This window comes from Andrena cerasifolii, chromosome 5, assembly GCF_050908995.1.
Source record: "Andrena cerasifolii isolate SP2316 chromosome 5, iyAndCera1_principal, whole genome shotgun sequence".
Taxonomy (NCBI): Eukaryota; Metazoa; Arthropoda; class Insecta; order Hymenoptera; family Andrenidae; genus Andrena; species Andrena cerasifolii.
In genome coordinates this window covers 4,526,916-4,542,590 of record NC_135122.1, presented here as the reverse complement: position 1 = coordinate 4,542,590, position 15,675 = coordinate 4,526,916, and the positions used below count along the sequence as shown (strand labels likewise).

At 36.6% G+C, this 15,675-nt stretch overlaps 3 protein-coding genes across 6 annotated transcripts in view; 2 read left to right on the top strand and 1 right to left on the bottom strand.

Annotated features, from left to right (window-relative positions):
* Window positions 1–3,696: 3,696 nt before the first annotated feature.
* LOC143369303 (EEF1A lysine methyltransferase 2) lies at window positions 3,697–6,046 on the bottom strand. The gene is made up of 4 exons (XM_076813087.1): window positions 5,905–6,046; window positions 5,725–5,823; window positions 4,325–4,743; window positions 3,697–3,816 (listed from the first exon to the last, which is right to left on the bottom strand). The coding sequence occupies exons 1-4, from the start codon at window positions 5,958–5,960 to the stop codon at window positions 3,722–3,724; spliced, it is 669 nt and encodes a 222-aa protein (XP_076669202.1). The 5' UTR covers window positions 5,961–6,046; the 3' UTR covers window positions 3,697–3,721.
* Invadolysin (leishmanolysin-like peptidase, invadolysin) overlaps window positions 5,749–15,675 on the top strand; it is a 310,080-nt gene continuing 300,153 nt past the window's right edge. Inside the window, exon 1 of the mRNA XM_076813031.1 lies at window positions 5,749–5,889. The gene's annotated coding sequence lies outside the window, so the exon portion shown is untranslated. The remainder of the gene's footprint in view (window positions 5,890–15,675) is intronic.
* Fech (ferrochelatase, mitochondrial) lies at window positions 5,751–15,050 on the top strand. Of its 4 annotated transcripts, none has more exons than XM_076813073.1 (8): window positions 5,751–5,889; window positions 6,597–6,795; window positions 6,874–7,095; window positions 7,213–7,314; window positions 8,607–8,772; window positions 8,869–8,976; window positions 14,470–14,634; window positions 14,711–15,050. In XM_076813073.1, exons 2-8 carry the CDS (start codon window positions 6,638–6,640, stop codon window positions 14,906–14,908), a joined length of 1,119 nt encoding a protein of 372 aa, XP_076669188.1. In that variant the 5' UTR covers window positions 5,751–5,889; window positions 6,597–6,637; the 3' UTR covers window positions 14,909–15,050. The 4 variants fall into 4 exon arrangements, with proteins under 4 accessions (XP_076669188.1, XP_076669191.1, XP_076669187.1 ...); XM_076813072.1 differs by lacking the exon at window positions 5,751–5,889 and adding an exon at window positions 6,180–6,320; XM_076813075.1 differs by lacking the exon at window positions 5,751–5,889 and adding an exon at window positions 6,180–6,320 and having other exon boundaries at window positions 14,454–14,634; window positions 14,711–14,851.

Below are 15,675 nucleotides of genomic sequence, written 5' to 3'. Positions count from 1 at the left end.
GTTCCTAAGTGTTATGTGCTTTAATTCTTAATCGCCTACTTAGTAATTTTATTCTCCTTATCATTTTCGATTAAATTGTTCCACAATTAAATTACTGGTATATTCTTCAATTAACAGTATATTCATAATTCAAAGACACATCCACATATTCATAGATTATAGCATTACAGTTCATAACATGTTAGTCATAACATTACGGAAATTCAAAAATTTGAAAATCGCATCCTAGGCAATTAAGGATTACAATTTATCCCCTAGTGCGGTATACTATAGTAAGACGTGTCACCTAAGTACTTAATCATAATATCGTATCATCATTTGGATATGAATAAACAATGGAGATTTTATCCCAATTCTCTTTAAACGTCTTGATAAGATTCTATACAAAATTTCATACACAATTGAATGTAATTTCAATTCACGTAAGTGCTGTTTGAAACAGCCTGTTTCCATTAAAGAAAAGTTTGAAAATTAATTTCCGTCCTACAATTATTCATATTAAATGATTGTATAGTAAGTAATTTACCGTAGTACAATGCTGGATGAAATGTAAAACGCATTGCGATTTTAAATGGGCGAATAATGTACGAACACTTATGATATATAATATGAAACGTTTCATTGTTCATTTTCTCAAACTGCAGGCAACGTTCCGCTACAATATCACAGATTGGAAGCCTGCGATGAACTACGAACAAAATTGGGTCTCGTGTTTACTTCAGGAATTTAGTCAAATTACTTTAGGCCGGACTAGATCCTCGTTTGAATTGTTAACGACGATAGCGAATACATTAAAAATGAATGAAGTGGAACAACGGCTAGGGATCTTGGCCTACTTACAGCCAGCAGCCGACAGCTAAACAAGCCAACCGCTCAGCATGTCATCCACTAGTGTGATAAATGAATGAACTACTTCTTCTGAACAATGTACGAAGACTTCTAAATTTTGTAAATCAATCACAAACAATGTACAACTAAAAGTAGCCCGAATAAGGCTTGGTTTGGTCTCATTGTGACCCAGATAGTCACCAGTGTATTAGAGATACTTTTATAAACACAAAACAAAGAATTTCATTTGCACTAGTGGGTGACAGAATTTGGTATCTACCCCGTGAGTGAAAGGTTGCTTGCTCCTCTAAGTTCATACCAATGATGGGAAGGAGGAGGGGATACCGATGGAGTAGTATCGAGGTTTAGCATAGGAATTGGTAGCGAGCAGTGGCGGATTTAACAGGGCGGTTGGATGAGCAGTTGCCGCCTAGGTATCCAAACACTACATTCTTTTCGTACTACTACACTTAGTTCGTTTTTAGCAAACTACCTCGTGATTTTCCCCCAAAAATGGGCCCCTCAGAACGTTTGCCAGCTGTGCCTTTTTTCTTAAATCCGCCACTGGTAGCGAGGCATTACTATATGTAGAAAAATATTTTTAATGCTATTTTAAATCGAAATAAGTACTTTTACACAACTACGTAGAATTATGATATTCGAATGTAGGTACGTTTATACACTCAGGTGCAGAAAAAAGTGGAGCACTCAATAAATTTTATACGAACACGTAATTGGCTCTATAGTAAGCCCGTTTTGTAAATTTTCACATTTGGAGACATTTACACAATTGTTGAGATCAGTGGCCCACCCTGAGGGGGGTGGCAAGGGGCCCAGGCACCCCCAAAGAAGGAGCTTTGTAAGAAGAAAAGAAAACTGGATTATGCTCTTTAAATAAATTTTTATAATCACCTATTGAATTTTATTGAATTTGCATTAAAAATATTTTTATCCGTCCAACTCGGCTCCCCCTCAAGATTAAATCCTGAGTGCGCCACTGGTTGAGATTACTTCAGAGCAAAAAGCACAAATATCAGTTTCCAGGGATTTAGCGTAATTAGGGTATTTCTTGATTCCCCGTCTCTACCACTTACAACATTGAATAGGCACAGAATTCGAATTCCAAGATATTTTATTTCGCTATCTTAGATTATACATGAATATTAGTACAGGGTATTTCCTCTAGCAGCTCCAATAACAAGTGTCACTCTTTGATGTGTATTCTAAATATTCGCAGTGTCTTCAAGGTACTAGTAGCTTCTGTAAGGGTTTGCAGCACCCGATTTCTTCCTTGAAAATGTCTTCCTAGTATATTCCAAACATGCTCAGTGGGTTTTAGATGTGGGCTTCACGATGTTTAGTTTGTTCGCCGTACTTCTAACTCCTTTAAAAAATAAAAGGGTAACTCCATTTGCCTTGAACTAATAAGAAACTTTCCCCAATTATGGGGATAAATGGTAGGGTATGCTCTATTAGAATTTTTTTCCCATTCGAAATAGCACTAGCTGTATATATTTGTCCAGGCCTTCTCCTCTTCTTCCCATTGTCATTTGATTCCTGGCCATTCCCTACCACCACGCGACTGTAGGGAAAATCTGGAGTAATCAGTAAATAGAACATGGACACACTGATCCTTGTCACATGTTCTCGTGTAAATTGAAGCTGAGGAGCTAACATGTTAAAACCATACATCTATCTGATCTTCTGTTTATAAAATTCTCTTCCTGCAACAATTAGAAGATGGTTCACACATTCATGTTTGCTTACCACATTTGGCGAAGGTGGTATCGAATTTCAGAGAATTTCTTCCCTAGGTAAATGTTTTCTGGAATCTTCAGGCAGCTTTTGGATGCTGTCGATTGAAACTATACATTACAGCTGTAGTTAATATGTAGCTACAAGGGACGAAAATCACTGTCTTCATATCCCAAAAGCATCCAACAGTCGCGAAATAATACAGAATCCAAATACATCCGTTATATTTTCAGAGTGTCTCACTTCTTTGCGCCAGAGTGTATTTCCACGTACTATTTTGATTTGAAAAGTGAGAAATTTTGTGCAACGGTATTATAGCATTGCACGTTTAAAAATCTTGCACAATACGCTTAAATCATAAATTTTTGCCTGCGAAAAATTACATTCTTTCAAAATTTGTACTTCACTGTTTCGTAAAGATTGTAGTATTATATTAGAATAGGCACAGTGAATTTTCGTAGGACGATCTAAGAGTTTCTCCTAGCATATGAACATATAGAAGTTTGTTGCATAATCGAATGATAATGCTAAAAGATAAGAGAAAAGCCTCTTGATTCACCACTACTGATAATGGTACATAATTATAAATTATATTAGACCGTTTGACTGAAGAAAATGTACGTCTAGACACACTGGGTTTTTTTTTTAAATATTTTATTCTTAATTAAAAATACATGCTATATGTATCGCACATTCTGGTCCACTAATTCGAGTGTACTTATTAGACATATATGCAAAGTTCTTAAATGCCAACGATGCCTTAATTATCAATGCGACTGTACGAAGCAAGATATATAATAATTAAATAGGTATAATTTGCGTCAATACGAATCCTACCAACATATGAATTTACAGCAGCGTTTATTTTAACTATAATGCATTTTATAACGTTTGTAACTTAATAACAGTGTAATAGTAAGATGAGTTATTTACCTCACTACATAAACGGGTTACCGGTACAAACAATTTATGCACGAATAAATACTTTGCCTTCCTAAGAATATCCTTTACACACTTCACTGCTGTATCCTCAACACGAATGTTATGACATTTAATCTCGCCACTTATCAGTTACAGGGTAGGTACCAATTATAAAAGAAAATACTTCATGTATTCTATTTGTCAACTTCTGTATTTATTATTTCTTCTGTAGAACCAATTGTGTTACAGTATTTCCGGTCTGTCCACCAAAATGGAATACATCCGACGGCAACAGGTGCAAGATATTAAAATCTAAAACATTATTATGCGAATTATTCAAAATGGAAATTTTAATTCTAAATGTATTATTATAAAATAACAAATAGTAGTAGTATTTTAAACAATAGGTATATATATATCAATAATTGGAAAAAATACAATAAAAAATATACTATAATGATGATATGGTACATACATCACAATTGCCAATGGGCACCGAAACGATTGAAATTTTGAAGCGATTGTATTAAAAAGCAAAATAATAATAATTTTGTTCAATTCGTTCATTTGGTACTTTCTGAATTTTTGCTTATGTCCCAAAGAGTTTTCATATAAACAAACTCCATTTCACAGCATGGGTACTCTTACAATTAGGGTTCAATATTTTTTTCAATACTTAGGCATACTTCGAATGTATTGGTCTCAAGTTTAAAAGGAAACATAATACTGCCAAGCATATCATACAACGTTAATTTATTTCATAACCCAATCTAAAGGACCATCAAATGTAATTAACTCTTCAGACAGCAACATAACTTACAATTTTGAAAATGCTTCTCCAATTCCTCTCTGGTCCAATTACACGAAGTTAAAACTAAATAACCATTAGGCAGTAGAATTTTATACACATTTTCTATGTATTTGTTTCGGTTCGTTGTAGGATCTATTGGATGTAAGCTGATAGCATCGTAAGTGCCTTTATCGTGCACTAACTTAAAATCCGTCGGTAATTCGAAATTTTCTAACTCAAGTATATCACAGACTTGCAAATCAATGTATGATAGACTATTGTCCTTCAAAACTTCATGAGCTAAATCAATCGCCTTTTGTGAATAATCAACACCAATTAGTTTTGCAAAGCCTTCCTTCGCAAGGTCCACCAACGTCATTCCATTTCCACATCCTATATCTAGGATTTTATCATCTTCTTTGTTAACGTTTAGTTGTGTAGTAATCCAACTGAAATATTATAAGACTGTTACCTAAAATATACTTGGGAACGCGTAAAATATTTCCATAGTAAATAATCGTATAACATGTTATATGGCCCATATACCACGTTCATCCAAAATATTATTTGTAGTAAGGAGAAATGAATTATTTTATAAGTTTGTATAGGTTTAAGGAGTAAATAAGGTAATGGGAAGAAATTATTTATTAATTTTGTTTATTCAAAAAGAGTTCAATCAAGCTCAGCTTCATTTTTGTAAAGTGAAACTATGGATTTTTGTAACTGACGAGAAGCAGATTTATCAGTGTACTAGTATCCCCCGTCACAGCTTCGCTCGAAATATTAGCGTGACTGATTCATAATCTGTAATCTGCAATCTGTAAACTCGAGAGCCCTCGGCCATTTATTCCCGTCGCGGTGCTGTTTTGCAAGCGAGAAGCGCACGCCCCGTCGCCGCCTAGCGGTCACGCCCCGATCCACTATTTAAAATTCAGTATTTCACCCATAACACACTTATTAATATGTATTATTAATGTTTCAACATAAATATTTTTGTAGAACACATACTTTTGTATTCATGGAAGAAACTTACCAATTTATTGGTGGTACTCTCATAAAAATCTAATAGTATAAAAATTTAGACTGTCATTAGTGTTGGCATGATCAAAGCGCAGGGCGAACTGGACAAAAATTTGTTGGCAAAAGTAACTACTTGGAAAAACCTAACCGACTCGAAACGGTATTTCGTCAAACCTAACGCCACTCAAAGTGTTAATGTTTGGAAATAACTAGATAATGCTTTACATAGATCCTTCTATTTTCAAAATTTCAATTCCGAATGATGGTAAGACCGTTAACGTTTCCAATACACGAAAGATGGCGCCACTAGCCTGACCTTCAAGTATTGTTTACGTGAGCATTGACATTTCGCGTTGTTCATATACCTACGTATTTTACAGTGTTTTCTCATCACTATCCAAATGACTTACCGTACAACTTTTAGTGAATTCTTCCTACCGAACCATATTTCGCCTATGTCTCCATGATCCTTAAAATTATCAAGTTCCTCCGCATATACTCTTTCCCAACTGTAAAAAATTACACTCGTGACGCGTAAAGTAATGCTTAACGAGTGTTTCGTATTTATATACACGGTATGTACCACTTACTAATCAAGAGTACCTAGATCCGATGGTCCCAGTTCGGCAATGCTTTGATCCGTCATGATTTTAAATTAACCTTTTCAAAAGCACTGCTTCGTACTTATTACTTATCTTATTAATCCCATTAATACATGTTCACTGACATACTGGTATCCAATTAATCACAAATGGTGTAATGTATGTTAAAACTTTCTACAAATACGTGGTGTGGATTCGCGGTATAACGGAACTTCAATGAGGAACCATAACCTTATTTCCAAACCTAACCAACAAATTGTGGGTTTACTACTCGTACCATCATCGTGACTGTGCGTAAACTATAAGTTCTCTAGCGTTATCATCAACATTTATCGTGTTCGTTACAAGTTGTAGTGTTACCTTGATAAACATGGCAAGTAGCCTCTCAAATTTACTACTATTCGGTAAGTAAAGATTATACTTAATATGTTCGAAATCTGTAAATACTATTGTGAACTCATGACGTTTGTGAAGATATATGTTGAATATTGAATGTAGCGAAATAATAAATTTGAAATTCAATTTGATGATTCCTTTCTCTTAATACACTTTAATGCAAAATACCTAGCTTTTTAATTAATATTTCTTATAGTCACATAACATTCTTTTGGCTTTGTTTTGTGTTATATGATATCTGATATCAGATATCCGAATATAGTTTTTTGTGTATTGTTACTTAGGGAAGCAATGTGGGAAATTTTCTCTTTTGCCTTGGCGTCAAATGTCGGTAGCAGTAAATTTGAAACAAATGAATAATATTAAGCCAAAGACAGGTATTTTAATGCTGAATATGGGTGGACCTACTACAACTGAACAGGTGCACGAATACTTATTCCGCATAATGACGGATCGTGATATGATTCAACTGCCGGTTCAAAGGTTCAGTTAGATAAATCAGTATCGCGTGCCACAGTGAATATTATATTAAACGGACCGCTGTTATAATGTTTATTACAGTCAGTTGGGTCCATGGATAGCTAAACGTCGCACACCTGAGGTGCAAAAGAAATATGACGAAATTGGTGGTGGGTCTCCTATTTTGAAATGGACAAACACACAGGGTGAACTACTGTGCAAACAGTTGGATAAAGTTTCACCGGAAACTGCACCTCATAAACACTATGTTGCATTTCGATACGCGAATCCTCTCACTGAAGCTACTCTCAAAGAGTTAGAGGAGTAAGGATATCAACTTGTCCCAAAAATAATAAAAATTTAGAGGCATAAATGACAGTAATAGTTGCAAGTAATGGGCTTATTTTTCATTTATAGAATATGTACACGCTTTCTTTTCAGGGACAATGTTCAGCACACAGTAATATTCTCTCAATATCCACAGTATAGTTGTGCTACGACTGGTTCAAGTTTCAATGCAATATATAAATATTATAAGAACAGGTAGCTATTTTTTAATGTCTTGTAAAATTAGTGCATTCAATTTTTAGGTATCTATATTTACAACTGGAGAAATATTCCAAATAGAAAATTACTAAGTAGTTACTGTATTATTAGTATGATGCAGTTTATGATAAGAACACTTATCGAATTTAATACTCAAATAGATATCAGTATTTTAAACAACTTTTTTTATGGAAATAGTATGTAATGAAAATATGTGATATTTGTAATTAAAATTTTTTATTTTTTAATACAGCTGTAATAGTGTGCCAGCCAGGAGGGTGAGCAAAATGCAAGATGCATGTCAGTATCGAAATATTGAGACATGCATCTTGAATCTTGCTCACCCTCCTGGCTGGTAATATTTCGATACTGAGACAGTCAAATACACGTTGAGATTTGTATCGTGATACTGATACTTGCAACATGTATTGATACAGCTCTCAACGTGTATGGGCTCTTTAAAGTGCCTACGTATCGATACCGATGGTATCGATACTTCATTTCCGATATATTATTTGTATCGATACTTCGACTATCAATATATATGGATACGAAATATCGATATAATTGGAATGTATCGCCATCACTTAAATTCGGCCTGTCTTTGCTCTTTGCCGTGGCGAGTGAGAGGGACTGGGAATGACCAGACGAGAGAGTCAAGCCATAAATTACGATCGGCACTGCTGCGGCGCCGTCTATCGAAAACAGACGGAATAGGTCTCACTGGCGCTTCACACTCGCCGCGGCAACTACGAAAGACGTAGCGAGTATAGCGACGGCTTCTTTTCGAGACAGCACTGTATCATTATATTGCACATAATTGTTTTAGTATATTGAAGAGAGTTTATTTGTTTACATTTGTGTATAATTTTTTATATCGTCTGCTAAATTATAAATTATTTTTCTTCCCTAAAGTAATCTAGTTTTTTTTCTGTATTTATTTGTATTTAATTTTTTAATACATTTCTTCATAATTCATTTATTCAAATGAATAGTTCTACTTCGTACAGAAAAATTTATCGCATGTACAAATAGTGCTGCACCATTTTTGTATAGGTAGTAAGGGTATGTGTACTGCAGCGGTTTTACTTCAGTTTTCAACAAAATTACCTGAGTGAATTAAAAGCAATAGGAACTCGGTGCAAGACTGAAATTACATGTAGTATTTGGCTTGGGTTTGTCTTGCCTAGATATATTAAGTGAAATAGTAAGGTAGCATAGGATAAACTTGTAATATTTCTCCCATAAATCGATTCCTCATCTTGTGTTTAGAAAGTCGTAATTTCCAGGCAACTACCTAATAATATGAAATGGAGTATAATAGATAGATGGGCAACGCATCCATTGTTTGTAAAGACAATTGCTGAAAGAATTAAGGAAGAATTAATTAAATTCCCTAGCAATATAAGGGACGATGTTATAGTTTTATTTTCTGCGCATTCGCTTCCATTAAAGGTTACTATATTTCAATATTTAGAATAAATTTATATTTTAACACAGTATGATTATTATTATTACAAAAGTTCGGCTACTGTGTAATTGTATGTTTAGGCAGTAAATAGAGGTGATCCCTATCCATCCGAAGTTGGGGCAACAGTTGCCTTAGTAATGCAAGAATTAAACTATTGTAATCCGTACAATTTAGTATGGCAATCGAAGGTACAGAAACTGGTTTTTATTATCATTAAGGGGATACAGGACTATTGGACACGTAAAATCGATGGTTTCTTTTGTGTCAGATTGCTTCGATACCAAGTAATCATTATACCCGTACTTTTCACAGTTTATTGTGGACGCGTTTCGGAATAATTGCCCAAAAAAAATTGTTGGAATGCTCAAATTTGTTGAAATTATTTAGCGCTGAAGATGGTTCTGTGTAGTGCGCAGCTGTGTACAATAATTGTACATACGTAGAATCAGGTGAACCAATCATCTGAAAGCAAAATGCTTTCGGGTGAGTAATTTCTACACCAAAATCTACAGCATGGAACTTTACTGGCGAATTGGAACAAAAATTGTGAAAGTTACACACGAATCAATTTTTCCCCACATTTTTACAGAAAAAAATCGTCTTTAATCGTTTATAAAAACTTTTACAAACACCCAACGTTGATGCGGAAATTCCACTTCCAGTTAAAATTTCAAGTGAAAATATTCATTCGTTCAAGAGTTATGATGTACACGGCGTTTAAAAATGTAGTTTCGAAATAAACGGCTTCAAAGTTAAGTCCCCTACGCCAGCGAAGGCCAGTTCGAGCCATTTGGGAGCCCTGCCTCCATGATGCTTACCATAGCCGCGCGGAAGGGGAGTTCGAAAGCCAATGATAACAGGGCGCGCCACGGATATGGAGAACTGTAAGAGTGTAAGTAGTAGCGTGCGGTGCAGGCTCGTACCCCTAGGCCTAGGCTGAAATAACTGGCCCTCTTAGGGCTAGGCTACACATACGACTTTAAGTCGTACGACAGTCGTGCGCAAATCCTGTGACGGTCGGCTGACTTAAAAATCTGAAGCAGTCGCAGGTGCCCGGCAACTGAACGACTGATCGTTGTTCTGTCGTCTCTGTGTGCGCGTTTCCGTATGTTATGTAGGCCCTGGCATAAACGACACGACTGGGGGCCCCCAAGAATCCCAGTCATTCAAACCTATCGTGCGGGTATGAGGCTGCACCGCACACTACTAATTTTTCCCCTATGCGTGGCGCGCCCACGCTATCATTGGTTTTCGAGCTCCCCTCCCCGCGGCTATGGTAAACATCATGGAGCCCGGGCTCCCAAATCGCTAGAACTGGCCTTCGCTGCCCTACGCCAATACCGCTCGTTGAGGACGTTACTCGGCAGTGCACTCAGTTACGTTCAGCGCTATAATTTCCGTAATTATTCGAATTTCCTCATGAAACTTTGCTGTTAATGTTCACAAAGGATGGCACTATCAGAATTAATAGTAATACAAAAATCGATTTTTCGGGAGTTGAATAGTCCTGTACCCCCGTAATATATGGGTACACCGCGCGATAACAGTTTAGGCCTACCCGCCTTTTTTTATACATATCATAAAATGTAAGGGTTGTGTAAAATGCACTATTTTTTCTTTATTTATTATGTTATTACAAATGAAGTTAAAAAAATTTGGGGGAAGTTACTGCAAGTATTCTTTATATCAAGTGCTTTATTGAATTTTTGCACACTGGATGTATTAATAATTTAAAGTAATATTTCTCCGAGTTGCCAGTTGAATATGTATCATTACTCGAAATATTTATATTTTACTTATTTATCTTTTATACTAAAAAAGATGGATGGAAAAAGATTTAACATTTGTTTTAAGTATTTTGTAAGGAAATGGGCAAAGTTATACCTTTATTGTTTTGTGGTGTATTTGATCATGATGATCGACTCCGTTGCCAGTCGCCTATTTAGCACATCACTGTTTCACGCTTGGCTGGGTCCTCGCTGAAACTGCTCAACAAGTAGAAGGAACTAGACACACGAGTGAGGCTTGGAAGTCTTGTTAGTTCTTCGTGAGCATATTATCAATGGATTGTTGAGATTCCCCCGATGAAAATGAATCGGAACACAGTGTACTTAATTCGGACTTCCTAGACTGACTTCTTAGTGTGCGAAACGTACACACGTATAATTAGAAATAGAATTACTTCACCAGTCCATTGGGTAAGATTTCCATGAGGATTGTAAGAAAACAAACTTTTACCTTCATTATGTGGGTGACTCACCTTGTGCATTGAACTTATTTCTCTAGACCAGTGTTTCTCAAAGGGAGCGCTACCGCCCCTTGGGAGCGTTTAAATTATTTAGGGGGGGGGGGCATTAGGCATTATACGGGCGGCATAGGGACGTTAAACAAAAGGGGGCAGAAATGGGGCGATGAGGATTTTAATAACACGAGGTTGCACATGATTTCTCAACAAAGCTCATTAAGTGTGTGAAACTGTAAATGCATACGCAGATTTTCTTACAACCGTAGAATATTTTTTATTTCAATTATATCAATGATTTTCGACGGACTGCAACTTTAGAATGCTCGGAATAGTCATAACTGTCGTATATAACACGCAATATTGCGTTGCTGCAATGCGATTCTAAACGTTTAATTAAAATGGAACGCCCTGTATATGGCAGGGGGCGGTTAAATTGGTAGAACTAATATGGGGTGGTGGCCTAAAAATGTTTGAGAAACACTGCTCTACAACTGGTGGTTCAGCGGACACAGACGCCCACTGATGTTCGCCACTGTAGAGTTGCAATACCTACATAGGGAATTATTGGCGGCGTAGGGAAGACGTGGCGCAGTATGGAGTAGTAGAAAGCAGGGTAGCCAGGAATGTTGCTGACGCACAAGATTGTTAGTGGAGGGGGAACACTACGCATGCGCATGATCGGGCGCCGACTTCGAATCGCTGCTGCCGGCCGACCTGTTTCACAAAATAAAATAATTCTTTATTCTGTATCGTATCGATATGGAAGTGACACCGATAGATTCCTTATGTTTTTCCAATGAAAATTATACCAAATTTCATGTAAATCAGACTATTCTTAACGATGTCTGCTTGAAACGATATAAACCAAATTTTCATGCAATTTCTTCCATTATGGCCCGAATTGCGTCTTTCTTGGTGTCAGTTTCATCGGCGAAGCATAAGGAATCGATTGGCGTTGTTTTCGCAAACATTTGATGAGAAATGCGGAAATCCTGGTCATTTCTCACCACTTAATGATATTCCAACCCCTTCGAGGGTCGAAAATAATAAAATTCGGTGAGGCACTGCGGGGGATGTCCTCGTCACGGGGTGCCAGGCGGCATCTCTTTGAGTCCAGTCGCTCTAGGATCACCCTGTGTACTATACAGGGTCATCATTTAATCTTGCAACCCGCGCTCGCGCGAACAGGTAAAATGGCAATAGCGCCTCACGGACGCATTCCACTTCAACCATTCACCGGCTCGGCGTTCGGAGGGTTGCCACCGACCGTTGGACAGCAGTGATGCCCGAGCTTCGAAAATTTTAGGATGGTCTCTTTCAAATTAACGTCGCAAAAAGCTGTGCGGAATTTTCCGGCCCAGGTAATCGATCCGCGCGCTCTGCTTTCATGATCGGTTTACCACTCGCACCCCAAATTACTGTAATGAGGTTTGAAAACAATGTCGACAGGTCTCGTAACCGTCTTAATTTAAAATATTTTAGCTACGATAGGGTTGACCGCGACGCTATACCCCTGTACGGAGAGATTTTTCGCCACCTGCGTATAAAAGCCAATAATGGCGCATCGTTTCAAAAAATGACATTATAACAGAACCCGGTATAGGCGTGGAGTTGAATAGCTAAAAGTTTAAAACATTCAGACACAAAAATTCTAGGAAAAAATTCAAACACCGCTACAAATCAAAGATACGTCCCATTAGTTACCCCTTACGTACGATCTGTGCATGCACTGCATTAAGGATAAAATTATAAAAAAGAAAACCAGAACAATAGATTCTGAGGTTTGCAGAACTAACACATAATTGAATAAAAATTTAATTTCTCAATTTATGAAAGTAATGATACAGAAATAACTAGTCTATTGTTTATCAACACCATGACGTTTAAGAAGAGCATTAAATACAGTATCAAATAAACAGTTTGCAAAAGCTTTTCACAACAATTATGGTTAAAAAATTGATAACAGAAAAATTAAGTAAACGTAAAATATGTTAAATTATCCATCCATTGAGAGGGAATAATTTTTCCTCATTTTGCGGCGCAAATTGCATTCCGATATCTTGTATAGTTCAAAAGTTTTACGAGAAAGGCCCCAAATTCTTCAATCCGGCCCGGGAAATTCTGAAAATTTTGAAACTCGGGCATCACTGCTGTCCAGCGGTCGCTCGTAGCTCTCCGAATGCCGGGACGGTGCATGAGTGTTGTGGGATGCGTCCGAGATGCGCTGTTGCCATTTTACCTGTTTGCGCGAGCGCGGGTTGCAACATTGAATGATGACCTTGGGCGCATACTATGCGAGGATTCCCCCTTTACTACTTTCTACCACGTCATACCCCGTCCCTGTTGTCCCTGCTTTTGGCATCCCTAGAAAATAGTGACGTCTGAAGCAGTGGACGAGGAGTAGTGAGCTGGATTGCCAGGCACATATATACCGTCACAGCTGTAAGTGAGTGTTCCCCCTCCACTACGCGTAGGGAAAAGCCTGGCATCCCTAGTGGTGAAAGCGTCCGTCGTATGCACGGAGTGCAAGCGATTTTCGGACATCATCCGCACTGGAACATTGAAAGAGCTGGCTCCTCCTTCTCGCGCTGCGCAAGGAAAATATACGGACCGTCTAAAGGTGGGTTCTTTCACTATGTGAGGGCGGCTGGTGTCCGAAAATCACTCACACTATACTCAAAGCCGAGTATCCATCAAACGCGCAATTCTGACAAACGTTTACGAACGTTTGCGTTTAAATATTTGCCGAGTGTCTCCCACAAAAACATGCTTGCGAGCGAAAACGTATCGTGTGCATTCGTCGTCGATCCGTGGTAAATACAGTTTGTGCAATCATGGCTTCTGCAAGAAAACCTGTTGCGAGTGTCGCATGTTTTCTAATCGCTTTAATAGCTTCTAATAACTTTTTTTTTAATTATTCAAATTTGCTGTAGCAAAGCAAAGTATACAGGGTGGACCAATAAGAATTACCATTTCGAATATCCCCGAAATCATGGAAATTAGAGAAAAATAGCTTGTAAGCGAAAAATTGTCTTACTTCCATGGTTCTGAAAATATTCAAGATGGCAATTCTTATTAGTCCACCTTGTATATACGACCGTGAAAAAGTATTACTAATATACAAATACTTGCCCTTTTTCATTTCCTAGTTTAAGTAATTGTATTTACTAATTTCATTAATTCATGTTGTATTGATCTATAACTTGTTTGTGGAATATCGTACAGATTTTTCGCATTTCATTATAATAGACTTTCACTGAAATTCTATTGCACAGCTTTTCTTTATATACATGGTGTTTCGACTTATTTTTTTTCTCTTAGTTTAAAACATTAGTTTTCCAAAAACAGATGTGAAATTACATACTTTTCCATCCATCTTTTGAATTATATAAATAGCTCAGATTTTATTTATCAAATTAGCATATCACTTATTTAGGTTGGCCCGTTACCTTGGTTGGCTCCTTTTACCGACGAGGCCCTGAAAGCTTACGTAAAACAAGGAAAAAAGCATTTTATATTAGTCCCAGTAGCCTTTGTGAACGAACATATTGAAACTCTTCACGAGATGGATATCGAGTATTGCAAAGAATTAGCGGAGGAAGTAAGAGATCATATATATATATGACGTGTATAAAAATAAAATTGTAAGCAAAAATTGTTTACCATTTCATTTACAGCTTGGCATTGAACCAATCAGAAGAGCTGCTGCACCAAATGACCACCCCATCTTCATAGATGCTTTGACAGATCTTGTTGTTTCTCATCTTAAATCAAACCGAGCAATAAGCCCTAAGTTTTTAACGCGTTGTCCTCATTGCGTAAATGAAAATTGTTTAAGAAGCAAGAACTGGTACGCACAAATATGTAAAAAATAGAACAAAGGAATGCGTCTGTAAAATACAGTTTATACGTACTATTAAGAATTTCTCGTTATTATTTTTTACATTATGCCATTTTAAAATACACAACCCTGTATAATAATATGATGAATAAATTGCTAATTTTTTTTGCCAAATATTTTGGTATCTTCATTTACTTTTACCTATGCAATTTATTTTTTAATGAATGTCACCCTTATTATACACTTGCCTATGTTTATAGTGTATTATTTTCAGAAATTTTAGGAATATGTCGTATTCATCAAAATAAGCAAAAAAAAAGTTAAAAGCACATGGATTTAAAAATCATTTCCACTCGAAATATGAGACGTCCCATTTAATCGAATGTTAGGTCTGTCTATAACAAATGTTTAACAAATTTGTTCCGGCCTGTTACTAGAGATGGCCGTGATCCGAAGCATTTGATTATCTATTGATACATATAATTTAGTTTTCTCCAATTTACAACAATTTTACTTCGAGGAAATACTAAATCTTGAATAATTAAAACAAAGCATTGTCTTCGCATTTGATGAACTCAAGGACGACTGTACACATGTATAGTGTAGGCTTCTAATGACTGACCACCTATTTCAGTTACACCTTGTGTATTTAAGTTTTGAAAATTACTTACTTTTTGCTGAGGAATTTTTACAATTTCTATTTTTAGAAATTAATCAATTTTTTAGTGCATGACTTTTTGTCTTTTTAGAAAATATAGATATCAAGTTTCGTATTAATTTTGTCTTTTTTATTGTAATAAT